At 47.1% G+C, this 22,079-nt stretch overlaps 1 protein-coding gene across 1 annotated transcript in view; it reads left to right on the forward strand.

Annotated features, from left to right (window-relative positions):
• Positions 1–22,079, forward strand: part of Dock5 (dedicator of cytokinesis 5) — a 186,785-nt gene that overhangs the window by 122,524 nt on the left and 42,182 nt on the right. Inside the window, exons 22-33 of the mRNA XM_046447718.2 lie at positions 270–404; positions 2,543–2,654; positions 3,478–3,548; positions 4,134–4,240; positions 6,060–6,196; positions 8,431–8,526; positions 11,242–11,340; positions 13,480–13,574; positions 14,753–14,831; positions 16,674–16,774; positions 19,957–20,015; positions 20,352–20,506. Of these exons, the coding sequence (XP_046303674.1) occupies positions 270–404; positions 2,543–2,654; positions 3,478–3,548; positions 4,134–4,240; positions 6,060–6,196; positions 8,431–8,526; positions 11,242–11,340; positions 13,480–13,574; positions 14,753–14,831; positions 16,674–16,774; positions 19,957–20,015; positions 20,352–20,506 (1,246 nt within the window). The remainder of the gene's footprint in view (positions 1–269; positions 405–2,542; positions 2,655–3,477; positions 3,549–4,133; positions 4,241–6,059; positions 6,197–8,430; positions 8,527–11,241; positions 11,341–13,479; positions 13,575–14,752; positions 14,832–16,673; positions 16,775–19,956; positions 20,016–20,351; positions 20,507–22,079) is intronic.

Raw genomic sequence — 22,079 nt, forward strand, 5'->3', positions numbered from 1 at the left:
ATAGCGCCTTAATTTGAAGCCTTTCTACTTTTTCATTTCTAGATTTTCCTTTTTAATCCTACAAAGGGAAAGAAATCTTCCAGTATCTCTAAGCCAGAGGGAAGGTCCAAACTTCTGCAGCAGATGAGGAAAGGTGTTAGTTTGCCTGTCCAGGGCATCCTCCAGAGAACATGGCGGGAGTGGCTGCTTCCTACTCTGCCACCTCCCCTTGCAAGCCTCAGAGCACCCTGTTGCCAGCCAACTTAATTTTTCTTTCCTGTTCTTTTAAGGAAACTCTCCAAGGTCCTGAACTTCTATGTGGCTAATGCTGACGACTCCAGCAAGACGGAGTTGCTGTTCGCTGCTTTGAAAGCCTTGAAGTACTTGTTCAGGTTCATCATCCAGTCTCGAGTGCTCTACTTGAGGTAATGGTCACCGGGCTGAGATGTTTAAGCTGTCACCAGTCTCTCCACGTTGGTCCCCTTACTGCTCATGCTTGCCTCCGGCTCTGTGACCCTTTAGATCACCAAACTGCCAAATTTCCAAACTTCAGAGCTGCAGGTGGCGGTGGATCATGAGACCGTTGGAGAAGGTCCATTTGAATTCCCTTTACATCAGCAGAACCCTGAGGTAGTAGTGGCAGCAGCCCTCGGGGAGGCAGTGGCTAAGTGTGCCCCTTGCCGGAAGCCTTTCCTGGGGATGGTGTCTGTAGGGAGGCAGGTTTCCGGGGCAAGGAAGCTTGGGTTTTATTCCAGGGGTGGTGGGAGGCGTTGGGGAACTTCAGTTAGAGAAGCAATAGAATCCTGCTTATGTTTCAAATGATCATCTCTTCTGCTCTGTGGAAATGGATTATGGAAGGCTAAGACCGAGAGTGAGCGAGCACCTTTGCAGTGCAGCTGTGAGACGCTGTGGCTCTACCCTAGCTGCAGGCGGAGGGGGTGGACTGGTGTGTGCAGAGCCCTGACTTGCTGGTGGATTTGATGGGACAGTGAGAGGGAGGGAAGGACCCCAGATAACCTCAAGGTTTGGGTGGGCAGCGGTGCTATTTGCTGGTACTCGGAATGCCTAGAGCCCAGCGGGAAGATCCAGAGAGTTCTGTTTTAGGTATTCTGTTTTACTTTTGAGATACTCTGGGGACTAACTTGCAAATAAAGTTCTTTTCTAGTTCTACCAAGTGGGTGAATGAAGAATTACCAATTACCTCTGATTGTATAATTTTATCAGGGGAGGTCATACTCCTTGGAGACCCTATAAGTATCCCTTATCCAAAATGGTTGGGATCAGAAGTATTTCAGGTTTCAGATTTTTTAGAATTTTGGAATTTTTGCATATGCATAACTGAGCTATCTTGGGAATAAGACCCAAGTGTAAACATGAAATTCATCTACATCTCATAGCCCTTATACACAGAGCCTGAGGGTGATTTCATAGAGTATTTTTAGTGCACCTGCATTTTGACTGCAGCCCATCACGTGAGGTGAGGTGTGAGAATCTGTCCTTATGGCATCCTGTTGGCGCTCAAAAGGTTTTGGATTTTGAATCTTCAGATTGGGGTGCTCAGTATGTATGGGTGCATGAAGGAGACTAGTTTAAACATATCCATGTGTGCATGCATGTGTTGAAGCATGTGCTTAAAATTCAGAACCCACCATCCCTCCTCCTGAGCAGTCGTTGGTGAGGTTGCCACCCAGCGTAGAAGCACATGCACTACCAGTTGGGACTTTGGTGTTTTCTGGGCAATTGGTCAAAGACCTCTCCATTTCTACTCAGGAGAAAGAGCCAACTCTTGAGTTGATGGACAGATCTGGTAAAGACAGGAGGATACTTTAACCAAGGTGAGGGTGTGTCCGTGAGGTTGGAGGCCCTCGTGGTAGAGCAGGTCAGCATCGGTATGGGCAGTGTGGTGGACCGAGTGGACCCTGACTGGTTTTGTAGGCCTGCTGGGCTCAGAACATATCTGGGTTGAGGAGCTTCTTAATCCATTGTCTGAAACCTCAGCTTTTAGGGTCAAGGCGTGGTAAGGTGAGACAGGGTAATACGGAGAGTCATGCAGGGGAAGGAGGAGAGAACGTGGCCAGCAAGGGAACTTTGCTTGGGGTCCCTGCCTGCTGGACATTGTACGAATGAGCTGAGGAGACAGAAACGCAGGGCTCACCTGCTACATCAGGCATGGTGACTTCCTGATGTCCCTTCGTCTAGGAAATGCCCACAAACCACCAGCATGGACTCTATCCCCAAGCTTGGGGCCCTTCAGACAGCATCCTGGGATCTTTACCAACTGGCTAATCCTCGCTGACCAACTGGAAAGCCTTGTGTCAGGGCTTTATTTAAAACTTACTACCCTGCTCTTGTCCAGGTGGTACTGTCTTTTCAGTCTGAAGGGGGCTTACTCCTGGTCCCTTTGAAACCATCTTAGGGTGACTCATAAGAAGTCTTTCTGCATAATTTGAGGTGATCACCCATGAGGCGCTGACCTCCAGTTGGTTTTTGAGGCCACACATCTATTTTAAAATTTCTTTTAAAGATGGAAAATCTGACTGCTTTTTTCTTTTTTCCTGTTTAGATTTTATGGTCAGAGCGAAGATGGAGATGAATTTAATAACTCAATCCGACAGTTGTTTCTCTCTTTCAATATGCTCATGGACAGGCCTCTTGAGGAAGCTGTCAAGATCAAGGTCAGCATGGTGTCTACATAGGTAACCCTTCAGGCCATCAGCGTAGAGGGTCTGGACAGCATGGAACTGACCGTGGTGGGAGAGGAAGGAAATCAATCTTGGTTTAGTAGTAGTTAGAGTAAAGGAAAACCTGCACATTTCAACTTCAGTTACTTTTATATTTTCAAATGTCAGTTTGCCAAAGACAAGCTACCTGCTTAGACAATCCCTTGATTGGCAGTTACAACCTCTGTTTGACCCTGATTTCAGCACACAGATCCTAATGCTGTTACAGGTGACAGTTTTCTATTCTTAGCTGCCCCATTGCTCCCCAAAGTGCAAAGTCACCATTTTCTTTATCAGCAACAGGTTTTTTTAAAAAAAAATTTTTTTTTAATGTCAAATACATAATCCTTGAAGATTTCAATTTGAACTTTATTATTCATTCCTTATTCTTGATGGTAACTTTGTGCTGGAGACTTCAAGAATTTAACTTCTTTCTTTGGTAGAAAAATGAATTCCAAATAGATGGTGCCCGCTGGTTGTGAAGACAAGGGCTATACCTCCTGCATTTCCAGGAGAAAGATTTGAGGAGGTCATGATGAGCTTTCCCTTCCTTGCAAGGGCGTCTGTGTCCAGTTCCTATACGAAATCCAAGTGCAACCCTTTCTTTCTGGGATCAAACCATAAATTCTGGGCTGGGGATACAGCCGGGTGGTTGAAAGCCTGCCTAGTATGCACAAGAGCCTGGGTTCAGTCCCCAGCAACTGCGGTGGACAGGGGGCAGTAAATTTTGTATTGGTCTTACTTGGCAACTGAATTTGCCTTTGGTGTTTTCTTACAGGGGGCAGCTTTGAAGTACCTCCCTAGCATAATCAACGATGTCAAACTTGTGTTCGATCCCATTGAGCTCAGGTAAATAACAAAAAGCCATGGGTTTCTTGTCTGTGACAGAGAAGTAGCCCCCTGCTTGGCCGGGGACTGAACTCCTGCACATACTTTTCTTTTTCTCACAAGTATTAACAGAGCATCTTTTGCGCTCATTTCTGTGGAAGATGTGAAAGAACACACCAAGCCTGCTCCAGAGAGAGGTTTGCACTCTCTTTGGAGAAGCAAGACATGCAGACATGAAATTAACTCTAAAAGAAAGTACATAATAAGGTGCTTCCGGCCCTGTAACTAGCACCCCAGGAGTGCAGAGTCCTGTTGCAGTCGAGATTGGAGTGGCTTTAGCCAGAAAAGGTGTTTTACAAAAGCTGAGCGTGGAGGCAGGCCTGGAAGCAGCTGGTGGAAGTGGAGGTGCTTGGTGCTGTGGGCAGAGTCAGCTCCAAGGCGGGGCTCTCTAGGGAGCGGGATGCAGGCCCTGGAGACAGCCCTGGGTCTCTAGGGGGGTTTTCCAGGTGCACCTGTCCGGCCCAGGTCTTGTTGTGGAGGAGATGTTTGTGATGCTGCCTGTCGCTTGGCAGAGTGAGAGAAGTGACACTGCGGCTTCTCTTGCAGCGTGCTCTTCTGCAAGTTCATTCAGAGCATTCCTGACAACCAGCTGGTGCGGCAGAAGCTCACCTGCATGACCAAGATGGTGGAGAGTGGTCTCTTCCAGCAGTCAGGTGAGTCTCCACCCAGCCCGCCACCTCCTGAGGACCAGTCTCACACCTGCCGCAGTCACACTTGCCCTTTTATTTTATGTCAGTAATGCCTTGCCAGTTTGTGGTTCCTAAGTATCTCTGGGAGGCCAGTTTTAAGAAGCTGAAGTTAGTTTGGTATTCCTAGCAGTTACTAAAAGAGCCCAGTTGTGTTTAATCTTTAATTAGAGCAAATCAGCAAAGAATTTGTTCATTAGAAACCTTTGTCCTCAAAAGAGGAACCCCAGAAAATGACAGGCAAGCAGGAAAGGCAAGGGTTCCTATAAAAGAATTCCTGCTTGACCTGTACGTGGTACATCAAGGCACAAGCCAGGGGCAGGGCAGGCAGCAGCGTGGCTCTGGGCCAGATCCCACGAGAGGGATGGTGTGGTTCTCTTCTCAGTTGGGTTCAGTGATGTCGTAGCTGGGACTTGACTATGGTGGAAGCATTTCCACCCCAGAGATTGGCCAATGGGGCTTTTTTTTTTTTAAAGATGGGGAAGCTAGATGACTGGCATCCCACTGGGAATGGGCACAGAGGGGAGAAACCCCTTTCACTGATACAGTGCTTCTCCTAAGTACAGTGGAGTGTGTAGCCAGCTCATGTGACTCTGTGCTCATATCCCAGGCTGATAGGAGGAGGGGGCCCAGGACCTTCCTTATAAACCCAAGACTCGCTGGAGTGGGCAGCTGTAGGAACTTCTTTTGAAGCTGCCACAAGATCAGGGAGTCCCCTCATGTTAGGAATGTCGAGTGCCTGTCCAGCAGCCTCCTCAGAAATCAGGAAAGTTGAGTGGAGTGTTGGTAGGAGAATCCTCTGGCCTTGTCCCCAGCTGGTTATGGAGCTCAGCATAAATGAGGGACTTTCTCTCCATGTCAGCTTCTGTTTCAGTGGAAGGAACGGCTTGAATTAGATGATATCAGTAGCCTCTTTTGGCTCTGATATTTTCCGACCCCATTATTTTGTGTTTGGAAATTTCAAGTGTTTTTAGGTCATAATTGGAGGCAGAGCTGATGTCTTCAGAAAGCTAGTGAATGATCTCGAGTAAAAACCAAAGTATCGCTAAGCTTCCTGATAGACTGTGACAAGCTCTGCCTCTAAGGATGCCGAAAAGATAACTGAGACAATAAAGGCGGGTGTTTGAGTGCAAGAGGAAGCCGGTCACTAGACAGGACCAATGAGAGGATGGAGGCTCACTGCTAACAGTCACTGCTGTAGTGTCATAATCATGTGTTATCATAATGAAGACCCTAAAAGGAAGACAGTAAATAATGCCCTACTTTCTATAAGCCATATGCCTGCAAAGACATGAGTGGAATGTTCTAGAAACGTAGTAGGAAAGCTCAGTGTTTAGGAATTTTATAGTCAATTTTAAAAAGACTATCTGACTTGCTTAGTTTTTATTGGTTCCACACGACTTAGCGTTCATGTGTCAAGCTGGCATTTAAAAGGCCAGAGGGCTGGGGCCGCAGCTCCGTGGTAGAGTGTGTGCTTAGTGTAGGTTCAGTCGGCACCACCAAGTAAAGTAACACACAAATGACAAGTAAGCCTGGAGAGATTGTTAAGTAATTTAAGCAGGTGCAAAATCCTCGCCTTTCCCTCTAACAGGGGTATTTCATGAGTCTAGTCCTGGCACAAGGCTGAAGTTCTGTACCTAAAGTCTGTGCTCCTCAGTGCCCTGGAGAGGGACTCCATTCCTGCAGGGCTGGTCCCAAGAGCTCTGGGGACAGGCAGAGAGGTCTGCAGTGATGGCAGCTGGGAGGGGGCATTTCCTCGTGTGAGCTACTGCGTTTTCTCCCTCAGAGTGCAGAGACGTGCTATTGCCACTGCTGACGGACCAGCTCAGCGGCCAGCTGGATGACCACTCAAGCAAGCCTGACCATGAGGCCAGCTCGCAGCTTCTGAGCAGCATCCTGGAGGTGCTGGACAGGAAGGATGTGGTGAGTGCGGGCATCCCTAACATGATGGCACATGCCTCCGCTGGCCCTTTGCACCAGACAGGAGGGACTCCGTGACCTTCTAGTCTCTGGTGGTTTAGAACCGGGCATTGGGCCCAGGGGTGCCCATTTTAGAGGTGCCTAGAGAAACCAGAGCTTTCTGTACAAATCTAGGTCCAGGCGAGGTCAACTCACAGCTGGAAACGCCACTGGCTGGTCTCCAGCTTGCCCCGTCGGCCCACCCTGAGATCCCTGCAGGAGCTCTCAACAGCTCTGTTAATTTCTGCCAAGACCCATGGAGAATTTGTTTCTCTGTAGGAAGCTCTGACCTCCTTCTCATGCCTGACCCTATTGTAGAAATCCCTGCTCCTGAGAACTTCTGTTTCTATCTTCTCTCCCACAGTGTGGCTCTCTCTGGAGCCCAGTGGAAATCATGTTTTTTCTGTGATCTTTCCCCTCACCCCCAGCCCCCAGGCCGTGAGGCTGAACCTGCCTGGGTTTCCCATCTCCTGGCCATGGCGCTGCCCACAGGCCTTCGTGGGCCCCAGGGAACTGGCTGGAGGACTGTGCCCGGCCAGCACCCTGCCCCCCGGAGCTGATCTGGGCTGGGATCCTGGGCTCCTTGCCCCCTCCTGAGTGTGCATCTCTCTCCGTGGGCCTCGGTTGTTTTCCTAACCCCACCCAGAGCCCGGCCCGTGCCTGGAGGAAAAGCTGTGTCATCCCCCAGAGAGGCAGGTTTTCTATGTCACTTTTACCCACAGAAAGGAGAAGCAGGTAAAAGAAAAGCCGGGAATGAGGGCAGAAAAGCTAAAGATACTTAATACTTGGATGAAAATACACATGACCATGGACAGTGCAACAGGATGTCACTTATGTGGTCCCTGAAAGAGTAGAACCCACAGAAACAAAGACTGCAATACTGATTCCATGGGGCTGGGGGATGGGGAGGTGTTGGTCAAAAAAAACAAACTTTCATTCATGAGATGAACAGGTTCTGGAGATGTAGTGCATATGGATGGAGATGGATGTGTTACTTAATTCAATTGCAGTGATCACAATCTCCCAATGTATAGCTATATCAGCTATATATATATGAAGACATAGTCACCCGTTAAATATTTTTTGAAATAGTGAAATGTTAACAAGCAGGAAAATCCATAGTGGTGATTTAGTTATTCAAGCATTCAGCGGGAATTTTCAAATATCTGTCAGGAAGCAAGCATGGATAAGGTCCACAAGGTCAAGTTGAACACAGGTAGTTTGGAGCTGGGTGAGTGTCACATCTAACTAGAGATGAGGAATGAAGGAAAGAGGAGGATGCACAATTATCTGGCACCGTCATGTGCATTCACACAACCAATCCTGTAAGGAAACCTTATTATCCACCTTGTGCAGCTATGAAAACTAAAGTAAGGCAAAATCGAATAGGGGCTCAGTCACAAGGGACAGAAGGCTGAATCCTCGTACTGGTCTTCTCAGTCTCCCAACAGCATCCCACAGACTGGGTTCCTTAAATGACAGAAGTGTATTTTCTCAAAGCTCTGGAGGCTGAAGGTCTGGGTCAGGGTGTGGGCTCTGTGACGTTCTGGGAGGGAGCCCTTCTCTGTGGCTGTCTTCTCCCTGCACGCACATGTGGCCTTTCCCCAGTGGGTGCACACACAGCCAAAGAGAAAGCTTGTGTGTGTGAGTGAGCAGGGTCATTAGGACCCCACCCTCCTGTCCTCCTGTGGCCTGAATTGCCTTCCAGAGACCCCATCTCCAAGCACCATTGGATGTTCAGGCTTCAAGAGGGACACAAAAATTCACCTCCTAACAGACCTCTTGCTTGCCTTTCTTTGGGTTTTTGCCCAATGCAGAAGGTGTTAAGAAGTCTGTACCTTTGCCTCTCCTTGCCCACCTGTGTCTGATTGTCCTGGGCACTGCTCTGCTCAGCATCAGAACCGGCACCTCGGACTTCCTGGAACTGTCCAGCCACAGAGAGCTGTCTGAGTGCACGGGAACCATCAGGGTTTTTGGGGGGAGCACCTGTCCCTGCGTGTCCACGCTCATCTTTTAAACGATCTGATCATTTTCAGTTGATTTGCTCTTATAAAGTTATGTGTTATTCTGTGACTCCATTTCCCCTTTTGGAGAAGAGATTGCTTTTTAGGGAAAAGAGGAGTCCTGTGACTGAGGTCCCCTTGAGAAGGCAAACCTGAGAAGGCAGAAATGGGGTCACACCTGTGTTTCACCCCCAGGGTCCCACGGCCATGCACATTCAGCTGATCATGGAGCGGCTGCTGAGGAGGATCAACAGGACCGTGATCGGGATGAGCCGACAGTCTCCCCACATCGTGAGTGTCTCTCCTGTGCACCATCCCACGGCCATTGCTGCTTCTCTGTGTCCTGCCTGCCTAGGGGACCAGTGGCTTCAGATGAAGTTCACCTGGCCCCGTGTGTCATGGCTGATTGGTTATAACCCTGAGCAGTGCTCACTTCTGACATGGATTTTCTATTCCTTGTTCAGTTGTTTTCCCTCCAGGGAATCCCAAGCAGCTTTTATTTCCAGTAAAAAGACGATGCTTTAAAGAACTTGTGTTAAGTGTCCTTTTCGAAAGGCCAGTGTAGCACTAGCCTCTTAGGTTCTATCTACTGGGCCCAAATGGATGTCAATAAAAAAGCATAAATGAGACCAGAGATCATTGTTGAAAGGCCCAGTCAGATCAGCATTAAAATAAAGCATCATCTTTTCACTATATTAAAAGCTAAGGTTAGATTTTAATTAGAAGTCATAGGGAAAGAACTATCTCAAATTGCTTTTGTAAGTACAAAAATATTCATTTATTAAGAATCTGTAAGCCTCTGGGCATTGTGGCTCACGATTATAATCTCAGAAGCTTGCGGGGCTGAGGCAGGAAGATCACAAGTTTGAGACCAGCCTGGACAATAAGGCCCTATCATAAAAAATAAAAAGGGATAGGGATGTAGTTCACTGGTAGATTGCCCCTGGGTTCAATCCCAGTGCCAAAAAAAAGAAAAGAAAAATCTGTAAGCTGAGCATTCTTCTGGACACTGTGGTGTATGTGTGAGCAGAACAGATTAAAACAGAACAAAACAAAACCCTGCCCGTGAGCAACTTGTACTTAGAAGTAATGATTATGGCTAAATAAACCGCAGAGTCTCTCTTAGAAGGAGACAGGGCTTGGAGAAAGATATGGAGAGAACAAGGGAAGAGTGAGGAGGCAGGGATTCAAATAACATGACAAAGAACTGCTTCCCTGAGAAGGTAGAATTTCAGCCAAAAACTTTGAAGGAGGTAAGGGAATTCCACGTGGCTCCCTGGGAAGGGCCTTCAAGAAGGGCCGAGCCAGGGCAGAATCCCTAAGACGTGCCTTGCAAGAGTCAAATGGGGGTGAGAGGAGACCCAGGCAAGAAGAAAGAGCAGTTAGTGAGGCAATTAAAACAGAAGCTTCTCCAAAACACTGTGAACGGATTCAGACCTTGTAGGAAAGGATTGGTTTGTGGCTGGGCTAATCCTGGCTCTCTGGTCTGAGATCATGTGATTACGGGGTGTAGAAAGGAACAGGAAGACTGCAGATGTGTGCAGGTAAAACCAAGTCTCTCACCTCAGAGGTAAGAATAGGATTGTTGGCCAAGAAACTCTCATTTCCCATGAGGGCTCGGCACAGCGGTGACCCCTACCACTCTGGGCACTGAGGGGAGGATCACACGCTAGAGGCCAGCCTCAGCAATTTAGCAAGACCCTGTTTCAAAATAAAATGGGCTGGAGATGGAGTTCAGCGGTAGAGTGCCCAGGATTTAATCCCCTGTGCTGGGTAGGAAAACAATAATAGCAACACACACACACACACATTCCACACCACACAATGAGTGAAGAAATCTACAAATCTGTGTTTCTCTTTACTTTGGGGCCCTAATGATGCAATTAATTACTTAATCAAAAACAAAATGCATGCTTAACTAATCTGTCTCTTCATGTACTGTTAAAAGTTGAAAATAACACCGAGAGTTGGGCGTGGTGGTGCATGCCTGTGTTCCCAGCTGCTCTAGAGGCTAAGGCAGGAAGATTGAAAGTTCAAGGCCAGCCTCAGTAACTTAGTGAGACACGATCTTTAAATAAAAATGCAAAAAAAGGCTGGGGATGTGCCTCAGTGGTTAAGTCCCATGAGTTCAATCCCTGTACCAAATAATATAATAAGAAGAATAAGAAGAAAACAAGTTGAATCATTTATGTGCTTAAAAGGAAGTTGAGCCGGGTAAGGTGGTGCACACCTGTAATCCCAGCAGCTTGGGAGGTTGAAGCAGGAGGATCATGAGTTCAAAGCCAGCCTCAACAATGGTAAGGCACTAAGCAATTCAGTGAGACCCTGTTGCTAAATAAAATACAAAATAGGGCTGAGGATATATGGCTCAGTGGTCGAGTGCCCCGAGTTCAATCCCCAGTACCTGCCACCACCCAAAGATTGGGTTGAGTTTTGGTTTTGGATTTTTAACTAGTTGCATAGACTCTACTGGTGGAGCATCCCAAATCCAAAAATCCAAATTCCAGTGGGATCCAAAATCCCAAACTCCTGGGAACATTTCAGATTTTCAAGTGAGGAATGCTCAACCTGTCCCTCTCTTTTTCTTATTAGTCTTCTCCATATTCAGATTTGTTTAACTGATCTATTACCAACATTTCTCCATGGACTTCTGTACTACAACCCAGTCTCAGCAAGAAACTGAAAGTCCCATAGGTATCACAATTAGTTGGTGAGCTAGCCGAGATCTTAAATCGGTGTCCCTTGACCTTCAGGATGCTACAAGCTCAAAGCTGTAGGTGCTGATGGGAGCCTGAGCCCTTCCATCTCTCCAGCTCTACCTGGAAGGAGGTAGCGTGAAGGAGAAATCTCAAACCAAGTGCCCTTGATCCTTAGGAAGCAGCATGTTTCCAGCTCAGTAGGGTCAGAGGTCATGGGGCTGGGAAAACCAGAGTCCAGGTTGTCCTCATCTTGTTCGGTCATTTGGTGGTCTGAGGAGCCTTGGATTGTCCTTTCTTCTTCCTCCAGGGCAGCTTTGTGGCTTGCATGATTGCCATCCTGCGGCAGATGGACGACGCCCACTACAGCCATTACATCAGCACCTTCAAGACCAGGCAAGACATCACTGTAAGTTGTCTTCACCTCATCCTAGTAACTTGAGACCTCTTATATTTGGTATAAATAAATAAATAGATAAGTATCTGATACCGAGTGTCACTAGACCAGGGTTTTCCTCCCTCCCACCTCTAGGGCTCTGTGGCTGCCCACAGTGCCGAAGAAAAGCACAGTTGATTCTTGCTCTCTGTCCTTGGTGGAGTTGAAGAAGGGGGTAGGACATGCACCCGAGAGTCCTCACACACTGCCTGAACCTCTTGGATTTAGAGAGAGCCCTCAGGTTTGAATTCTGGCTACTCACCATGATTGTATAGTGGTCAACACCTGAGAAGAGTGGCTACTTATAATAACAATTTTAATATTCTTGGGACATAAAATAAATTAACAAATATATTCTAGTGATTTTTTTTTTCAAATTTTCTTCAGAAAGCAGGTAGGACATTCTAAATTCATAGCTTGACTCCGTGCTTCTGCAGGAAGAAACCAGGCATATCTCCTCTGTGTGAGATGATGGAGAGCTCTTCCCCTGCCTCTCTCCCTCCCAGTGGCTGTCACCCTCCTGCTCTCTTCTGGGTAATTCCCATGGAACGCTTTGGCAGTGGGCTTCAGCTGGAGGTCTTGGGAGTCTTGCTGTATGAAGTGATGACCAAGAGCTGAGCGTAGACCATGTCGGGTGCAGATAACTGGCATCTCCAGTTGATCCATTTTCCATTTTAATCACAAACCAAGAAATCATGTTTATTGAACCAAATAATAATAATAACAGAATGGTCAGTAAATGGGTAGAAGCATTGATCACGTATGGTGAAAAAAAATGGTAAACTCATGGAAAATTCCAGAACCGAGGATGGGTAGGCCTGACTCATTATTGTACCAGAAGATCAAATCAAGTGCAGCAAGACGAGGCTGGGCTGTAGCTCGGTGGTGCACGAGCACCTGCTTAGCGTGTCTGAGGCTGTGGGTTCAACTTCCAGCAGGGCAAAAAAATAAAACAAAAACACAGCAAGTTCCTGCCAGAATCATTCCTGTTTTGTATGCCACTGACATCAAGAGTAGGGGAAACTAGCAGATTAACCAATGTCTTAGAAAAATGTCTTTAGAAATAGCTGGGCATGATGGTGCACGCCTGTCATCTTAGAGGTTGGGAGGCTGAGGCAAGAGGATTGCAAATTCCAAGTCAGCCTCAGCAACTCAGTGAGACCCTGTCTCCACTTAAAGTACAGGAAAGGGCTGGGGATGTGGCTCAATGGTTAAGTGCCTCTGGGTTCAACCACTAGTGCCTCTCAAGCACCACATCCTTACTGCGGTGCATTGTGCTTCAAAGGTGGGACTTGTGGGTTAGTGCCCGAGAATGCAAACTGGATTTTCATTTCAGGGATCCCAGTGCAGAAGGTCTAAATGGGTCTAATGGAAGTGCTTTCAAAACTTGATAGCTTTGCCTTTTAGTCTTATTGCTTTTTTTTTTTTTTTAATTCCTTTTTGCTCACAACCACCTTTGGATGAGAAGAGCTCTGTGCTGTGTTTACTTAGTTATTAGTTATTCCAGTTATCGTGAGCCACCATTACCATCTCCTTGTAGGGGCTGTGCAGGGCTCTTCTTCCAGGCTACACATGAGAACCTCTGTGCAGCTGGAAGGCTCATAACTGCTGCTTGGTGCAGTGCTTCTGATCTGTTCTAACCAGGACAAGGAAGAATTGAACTCCCATCTGTCCGAAGTTTCCATTTTCTCACAGTTGTCGATTCATTTTTAAGCAGGAGAGCTATTTCCAGACAGCACATGCCAGATGAGGACTAAAGAGAAACAAGAGCTGGAAACGTGGGGTCCACGAGCCCCGGGTCCCTTGCAGCTCTCCTGCTTCCTGGTTCTCTGGGCTCAGACAGGTCATTTAATGTGTCAGCCTCAGGCACACCACTTGTAAAACGTGGACGACCTTTTTGTCCTTGTTTTCCTTATAGAATCATGCAGTGCAAAAATCGCCTCATATGGTAGCCTGCTCTGAGAACGCATCGTTGTCCCTCAGTCCTGTAGGACAGGCAGTGACCTGGGACAGGGAAGGACTGGTGCTGATGTGGGTTCTTCTGTCCACACGCTGGAGGAGCGGCAATGAAGGAGCCGTCTTCCCCAGCTGTCCCTCCTTGCTTCTCCGCAGGACTTCCTCATGGAAACCTTTATCATGTTCAAGGATCTGATCGGGAAGAACGTCTATGCCAAAGACTGGGTGGTGATGAATATGACGCAGAGCAGGTGAGGACCTGGGGCCCACCTGGAGGCCTGGCTCTCCCCCGTCTGTGTGAGGGCTCGGGGAAGTGCTGGTCCGTCTCTGCTCGGTCCTATCTTCCTGCTCCTGTGACCCTACGTCCGTGCCAGGAGCTCCACTTCACCTGGGCTTCAGGGTTGCCCCATTCAGGGTCTCTGCTGTCTTCGGTGGGGACTGGTCTCCTTGTCATTCTCCTACTGATTCTTTGCCTCTGCTGCTCCCTCCATGTCAGTGTCCTCCCCATGACCTCTCAACCTCCCTCCCAACACCTAAGACCATTACCCCCAGTGCAGGCCTTTCTGGCCTGGATATTGTCTTCTCTTCCTTGGATTCTGGGTACCCCCTTTGAAGCCCTCTCATGGAATTTGTTTCACGTTCTCTATTGGATCAGGGCTCAAGTTAGATGTTTAAGATTCCTCCTTGGTGTTGTAACCCTTGGAAAACAGGAAACTGTGTATTTGACAAAAGCACCTAAGTGAGTGCCTTGCAGATGCTGGCCCACGACAGATACTGGTTGAATAGAAGTAGATGAATGGGATATATATGTATATTATAATAAAAGAACTTCAGATTTTTCTCAGTGAGCTAATTAAGACAAATCACTTTATGATTATTATTATTAACCATTCGTGGTCCTGATGTCTGATTAGAAAAAACCCTTCCCAACTCTGCAGATTAGAGGGAAAGCAGCACCAGAAGCCCTAGACTCTAAAAGAGAAGCATTTCTGGGCATGGTAATGCACACCTGTAATTCTGGCAACTTGGGAGGCTGAGACAGGAGGATCACAAGTTGGAGACCAGACTCAGCAGCTTAGTGAGACCCTGCCTCAAAATAAAAAATAATGGGGATATGGATCAGTGGTAAAATTCCCTGGGTCCAATCCCCAGTATCATAAATAATAAAGACATAGAAGCATCACTGCGGAGTATGAATTGCCCACACAGGGGCCCAGGCCACCTGCGTGTCACCTCAGCTAGCTGAGACTCTGCCAGTCAGTTGGGAAAGCTGAACTTCACAGACTCTGCCCGGTCGTAGCCTCAGAGGACACTGGCAGATCAGATGGCCTTTTCTTGCCAGTCTGGGATGGTGTGGCTTTATTTTAACATGGAGAGCAAAGTGTCCAAGGGCGGAGTCGACCTCCTAGTCTGGTGCTTTCTTCCCCAGGGTGTTTCTTCGCGCCATCAATCAGTTCACTGAAGTCCTCACCAGACTCTTCATGGATCAGGCCAGCTTTGAGCTTCAGGTGAGCGCCCGACCTGCTGGAAGTCCCTGGAAGTCTCAGCCACAGCAACAGAACTGTTGCGGCTAGGAAAGGGCCACCTCCGGCTCCCTCATCGTCACCGGGGAAGGGTTCCATGGTTCTCTCTTTTCCTGAGGGGCACACTCCTGTCACATGGTTCTCCAGCTGCAATAAGATGGAGGTTTTTCTTTCTGGAAAAGCAACATACACAAAAAGAAAGGTAAAGAAGTAATACTGAGAAAATACAGCTACACAAAAACAAGAAGGTTGGGCTGGGGCTGTAGCTCAGTGGCAGAGCACTTGCCTGGCATGTGTGAGGCACTGGGTTCAATTCTCGGCATCGCATATAAATAAATAAATAAATAAATAAATAAATAAAGTAAAGGTCCAAAGACAACTAAAAAATATTTTTAAAATAAGTAAATAAATAAGAAAGTAAAAAATATAAACAAAGTAATCTCCCTTTTCTGTGGGGGATGTATTCTACAGCCACCAGGGGATGCCTGAAGCCACAGAGTCCTGAGTCCTATAGATAATTATATGTATGATAAAATTTAATTTACAAATTAGGCACAGTAGGATATTAACAAAAATAATAGTAAATGCAACAATTATAATGAGATACTATAATACAAATGTGGTTTTTCTTTCTTGAAAGAATCAAAATAAATATTAATACTTTTGGACCTCGGTTAGCTGAGGGGAACTGAAACCTCAGAAAACAAAATTGGGATAAGGGGATGACTGCAGGCTTGGCCTTCACTGTTAACATCGTGGTGTGATCCTCTGTGTATAGGCACAAATGTACACAAGCATGTGGTTGCAAAAATGTGCTTAGACAACTCCCCACCTCAAGTGGTTCTGTCCTAGGCAGCAGTTCAATGGGCACTATTCTGGTGTTGCTTTTTATTTATACGTGCGCTATTTGGAAAGTCCACAGTAGTTGTAAAGCCTTTTTTCCTTTGTCCAACCAACATCAAGAGTATTTACGTGTTCTCGTCCCTGGCGAAGGCTCACCAAGTCCCAGCTCTTGTAGAGTCTGTGTTCTGTTGGTGATGTGATTTTTCTGAGTCTTGTGCTTTTTTGTATCAGTAGCATTTTTAGCATGGAAAGTCGTTAGGATACACACACAGGCGTATACATCTATATAAGTAGACACATATGTGCGTGTGTATATATACGTATTGCCTTAGGTTTATATTTATGCACATACACACCCACCAAAACAGACTCGCGCTGTGCCTTGCTCTGGGACCTGTTAATTTGTTTTCTTTACTTCTTTACTTCATCATTTTTTCAATGATGTTAACTATTTTTGCAGTAGTTTTAGCAGCTGAATGCAGTCCACTACATGGCCGGTTAATGATTTATTTAACCAAATTCTTCCTGAGAACATGTAGGTTGTTTCCATTTTCTGTTATGTTAAACAGCACTGTGGTGACCTTCCTTGTTTTAAATACTTTTAACTCTCCATAGTTATTTGGTCAGGAAGAAGTCCTGAAAGTATTTGCGAGTTCAGACGTTTGGCACAATTTTAGGGCTTTTGATACATGTTGCCAAACCCCCTACTATAAATAGGTGTACTTCTTGGCAGTACTTTTTCCCTATCCCAGGAGCAAAGAAGAACGTAAAAGTTTGAATTGGCAATGGTGGGGTTGGGGGGAGAGCTTAATATTAACTCTTAATACTTTTACGATGGAGTCAAACCCAAGAGAGAACTAAAAGTCCTGTGGATCTTACTTTTTCATGAATCCCTGGTTACTGACTTTCTGCCACGTGTCTGTTTTAGTATGACCCACACTAATGTTATTTTCCATTTCTTTGTGCTCACATAATGTTGAACAGCTCTGGAACAATTACTTCCATTTGGCGGTAGCGTTTCTCACCCATGAGTCCCTTCAGCTGGAAACCTTCTCACAAGCCAAGCGCAACAAAATTGTAAAAAAGTAAGTGTCCCTGTAAACTTGGCGAAGAAGGGAAAGGCAATTCTTCTGTGCACATTCAGAGCTGTACTTTGGGTGCTGCAGGAATACAGTGTTCAGTGACTACCCATAGTAGTCGCTAAGGGTAGTGATGGTGAGGTAGGTCTTAGTCACTTGATAACTCAGATTCCCTCGGGTCACATTTTTTTTTTTTTTCCTCACATTCCCATCAATCATCTGCCTGGAAAGGTGCCCTGTGTCTTCCTGGGCCCAGGAACAGCTGCCATCTGCTGGCAGCTCATCTGAATTGCAGGTGCAGGGCCTCCTTCCACTTCACAAGGGAATCCCTTTGGCACAGTCACCTACTGTCACTTCATCAGAGAAGCCAAGAAGCCAACAGCCTGAAATTCCAGATTTCTGGCTTGGAATTTAGAATGGACTCCGGTCCAGGAATGTGGGAGATTTAGGGACGGGTTTCGCTGTCTTCGTCTCTGGTCTGTTTCGAGTTAATTTAGATCCTGGAAAGGCAAAGCAGTGTAATTTAAGAGTGACTTGAGGAATTTTTTATTTAAATTTGAAATTTTATATCCATTTCCCCTGGTTGGAATATCCAGGGTTTTAGGCAAATTATTTAACATTTCTATATTTCTGTTTCCTTCCTAAAACAACTGAGGTTGGTAGTGACTGTGTTTTGGTGGTTGCTTTTGTTTTTGGTGGTACCGAGGATGGAACCCAAGGGCATTCTACCTCTGAGCCACATCCCCAGCCCTTTCTTTTTAAATTTTTAAAAATTTGAGAGAGGCTCTCACTTACTTGCTGAGATTGACCTCAAACTTGTGATCCTCCTGTCTCAGCTCCCAAGCTGCTGGGATTACAGACATGTGCCACCATATCCAACAGGACTGTGCTTTAATATACAGTGACTCAGAAGGCTGAGGCAGGAGGATCACAACTTTAAGGCCAGCCTAGGCAACTTAGCAAGATGCTCTCTCAAATTAAAAAATAAAAACAGCTAGGGGTGCAACTTAGTGGTAGAACACCCCTGGGTTCCATCCCCAGACACACACGTACACACACCACACACACCAAAAAGAAAGAAGAAAGAAAAAGATTACAGTATGACCTGTTTTGTAGATTTCCCCAAGGGGAAACACTTATTGCCTCCATCCCTTGATCATTTGCTTTAGAATGTCTTAAGTAACAATGTAACTTCTTTAAGGGATGGATTTGATTTGGGTTCAGTGACTGTAAGTGAAGTTACTTGATTGCAAGTCTGAAAAGAAAAAAAAAAGGCTACTTAGGATTAATGATTCTGGTTCTGGTTAAAAAAAAAAAGTATGACAGTGAATAGAAACCATGTAAAAACATGTGTGTATAAGGGCAAAGATAAAATTTGGGGAATAAAACCAGTTATATTAAAGTTATAGAAATGTGAGGATTTGTTTCAAGCTTTCTTAAAGTAGGATCAGCAGAAGTATTAAACAATAGGAATAGTGATACTTCTGTCTGTTAAATCCCAAATGTCGATGACATAGGCTCATCTAACTTTAATAATAAAATAAGGTCAAGCATTTTGTTAGATGGAATAGTTACAATTTTTTAAATGCGATTTTTTAAAAAAAAATAGTGGCTTCTTACTAGACATCAAAATGACCAAATTTATATTATGTACTAATATGTGTTGCAGTGAGTTCCATTATTATGTTCCATTACTACAATGCACCAATGATAAAAGGAAGAAAATATGCGGGCTTATGAAGGCATTTACAAAGGAAGAATTTGAATAAAAAAATGTTGGGGCAATCAAAGCGTCACTAAAATAGTCTAGAGCAGTGACCACAGGATGGTTTGTGAGCCGGAGTGTTCCCAGGAAATATCAGGACCTACCCCATTTCCGAGTTTCAGCCCCCAGCCTCTGATGTGGTAGGTGGGGTGGGGCAGCCTCAGGCGTAAGAATTCTTCAAAGATTTCCAGGAGGATGGGCTTGGCCTTCACCCAAGAATCACCTAATCACTTGGGAGTCACTGCCTAGACCAGTGTTTCTCTGCTCCTCCTCAGTATCTGCTGGTGAGCTGTATGACTATCTGCACCATCTGTATAAAAGCAGTAAGCTCTGGGTTTTTTCCCCCAAGCACAGGTTTTCCCCCTTCCTGGGCTCTATTGCCCTGAGAATGCCGCTTCCCAGGGTGAGAACTTTGAAGAACATGCTAATACAGGTGTACATTACCCCTCAGTATGACTATGTACCTCAGCCTGTTGGCAAGCCCCCATCACATCCCTGTGGAAGCCAGCCCTCAGTCCTCTTCCTCTTTATTAGTTTATGTTGAGTGTTTATTATTCTTTCCCCTGAAATCAGTTTGTTCATCTCACTTTTCTTTTTTGTACCAGGGATTGAACCCAGAGGTGCTTAACCACTGAGCCACACACCCCACCCTTTTTTGTGTGGGAGGGTGGTTCCGGGGATTGAACTCAGGGACACTCCACCACTGAGCCACCTCTCCAGCCCTTTTTTGTATTTTATTTAAAGACAGGGTCTCACTGAGCTGCTTAGCACCTTGCTTTTGCTGAGGCTGGCTTTGAACTCACAATCCTCCTGCCTCAGCCTCCTGAACCTCTGGCATTACAGGTGTGCGCCCCCCGCACCCGGCTCATCTCACCTTCTTAGTTATTTTTCAGCACTTACATTTGGTTCCTTCTGGTCATAAGTCCTCTGTCCTCCATGGGGTTCACTGGGGCTGATTTCGGTACTGCCCTCCTCTCTTACAGTGTCAATGTCTCATGTGTGACCCAAAGGAGCACAGGCTAATTTTATTCCCCTCACCATTAAACACGTAGTCCTCTGTGTCTGTGAGTTCTGCATCCCCCAACAAAGGGATCAAGAATATTTGGGGGGAAAAATTACACCTGTATTGAACATGTATTTCTTGTCTTCATTCCCCAAGCCATCCACTGTAACCAGTATTTGCACAGCATTTACACGGTATGAGATCTTACTGGTAATATGGAGACACTTGGAAGTGTGCAGGAGGATGTGTATAGCTATGTGCAAATACTGTGCTCTTCCATATAAGGAGCCTGAGCACCTGCAGATTGTGGAGTCTGAGGGGTCCTTGATCCAGTGCCCGCTAGAGACTCAGGAGTGACTTTGTTGCATGCAACCCGTTCCTCCTGCAACTCCTCCTCTCTGTTTATGGTCTTCTTCCTAGATATGGGGACATGAGGAAGGAAATCGGCTTTAGAATCCGGGACATGTGGTATAACCTGGGTGAGTGTCTGACCTTGAACGGGCCCCAGCACAGCTCCATTGTGATAAGCACCCAAGTGGACTCCTATGTTAATTCAAATAGTCCTGAGATGTACTGGGTGCCTGGAGGTAAAAGCTCTCCTGTGGCTTTCACACCCTCACCTCAGCTGGGACATTGACGTCGAGCCCTCTGTTCCTACGGCATCCAGTTCATCAGTATTTCATCCCTCACTCCTGCACCCAGGTGCCTTACCCACATGCGCTCTTTCTTTTCTTATGGGCCCTGTAGAGGAAGATTATGACGCTCGACTTAATAGCAAAGTGATTGTTTCATATCCTCATTTACCTTTATTTCAGGTCCCCACAAAATCAAATTCATCCCATCGATGGTGGGTCCCATTCTGGAAGTCACCCTGACCCCCGAAGTGGAGCTGCGAAAAGCCACCATCCCCATTTTCTTTGATATGATGCAGTGTGAGTTCAATTTCAGTGGAAATGGCAATTTCCATATGGTAAGGAGTGGTGGACTGGAATTTTACTAATGCACCGAAAATCAGCTCTTACTTATTTTCTTTCTGTACGGAAAAGCCATAGCCTGAGTGATACAGATCAGCGTTGATCTAAAAATTCCTTTTACATTTCATTGTGTCAAGTGATCGGAGATGTAATCCAACATTCCAGCCCAGAGCCCAGAAGGGCTCTCTTGACTCCTGCCTATGCTACAGCAGCCTGTCTCCCCTCCTGTCTTACAGCAGCCCGTCTCCCCTCCTGTCCTACAGCAGCCCGTCTCCCCTCCTGTCCTAGAGCAGCCCGCCTCTCCTCCTGTCCTACAGCAGCCCGTCTCTCCTCCTGTCCTACAGCAGCCCGCCTCTCCTCCTGTCCTACAGCAGCCCGTCTCTCCTCCTGTCCTAGAGCAGCCCGCCTCCCCTCCTGTCCTACAGCAGCCCGTCTCCCCTCCTGTCCTACAGCAGCCCGCCTCTCCTCCTGTCCTAGAGCAGCCCGTCTCTCCTCCTGTCCTACAGCAGCCCGTCTCTCCTCCTGTCCTACAGCAGCCCGCCTCTCCTCCTGTCCTACAGCAGCCCGCCTCTCCTCCTGTCCTACAGCAGCCCGCCTCTCCTCCTGTCCTACAGCAGCCCGCCTCTCCTCCTGTCCTACAGCAGCCCGCCTCTCCTCCTGTCCTACAGCAGCCCGCCTCTCCTCCTGTCCTACAGCAGCCCGCCTCTCCTCCTGTCCTAGAGCAGCCCGCCTCTCCTCCTGTCCTACAGCAGCCCGTCTCTCCTCCTGTCCTACAGCAGCCCGCCTCTCCTCCTGTCCTAGAGCAGCCCGCCTCTCCTCCTGTCCTACAGCAGCCCGCCTCTCCTCCTGTCCTACAGCAGCCCGCCTCTCCTCCTGTCCTAGAGCAGCCCGCCTCTCCTCCTGTCCTACAGCAGCCCGCCTCCCCTCCTGTCCTACAGCAGCCCGTCTCCCCTCCTGTCCTACAGCAGCCCGCCTCTCCTCCTGTCCTACAGCAGCCCGCCTCTCCTCCTGTCCTACAGCAGCCCGCCTCCCCTCCTGTCCTACAGCAGCCCGTCTCTCCTCCTGTCCTAGAGCAGCCCGTCTCCCCTCCTGTCCTACAGCAGCCCGTCTCTCCTCCTGTCCTACAGCAGCCTGTCTCCCCTCCTGTCCTACAGCAGCCCGTCTCCCCTCCTGTCCTACAGCAGCCCGTCTCCCCTCCTGTCCTACAGCAGCCCGCCTCTGCTGCCTATCCTAAAGCACTCTGCCTCTGGGGAAGGAAAACTTGACTTCCTGCATTTCAGACCTGTCTGTTGCTGTGTAACTGAGAATAATGCAGAGGACACAACCTGCCTGTCCTGCCTATCATGGGACAGCTGAGGGGAGAGGCAGCGGACCCAGCCCTGCTCTGTTATCTGTGGCTGTGAGAACTTGAGATTGCCAGTGTTTAGTCTACACCTCAATTTCCTTTTCTACAGTGTATTAACTTGAAAAGGAGATTTTTGCATCTACAGAGATCAGCAAAAGCAGTCCCATTAGCAAGACTTATAGCCCGGCCCGAAATCTCAGTGGCTTGGGAGGCTGAGGCAGGAG

Source organism: Marmota monax, unplaced genomic scaffold, assembly GCF_021218885.2.
Source record: "Marmota monax isolate L192 unplaced genomic scaffold, Marmota_monax_Labrador192_F-V1.1 WCK01_AAM20220418_F8-fsc00040, whole genome shotgun sequence".
NCBI classification, from domain to species: Eukaryota; Metazoa; Chordata; class Mammalia; order Rodentia; family Sciuridae; genus Marmota; species Marmota monax.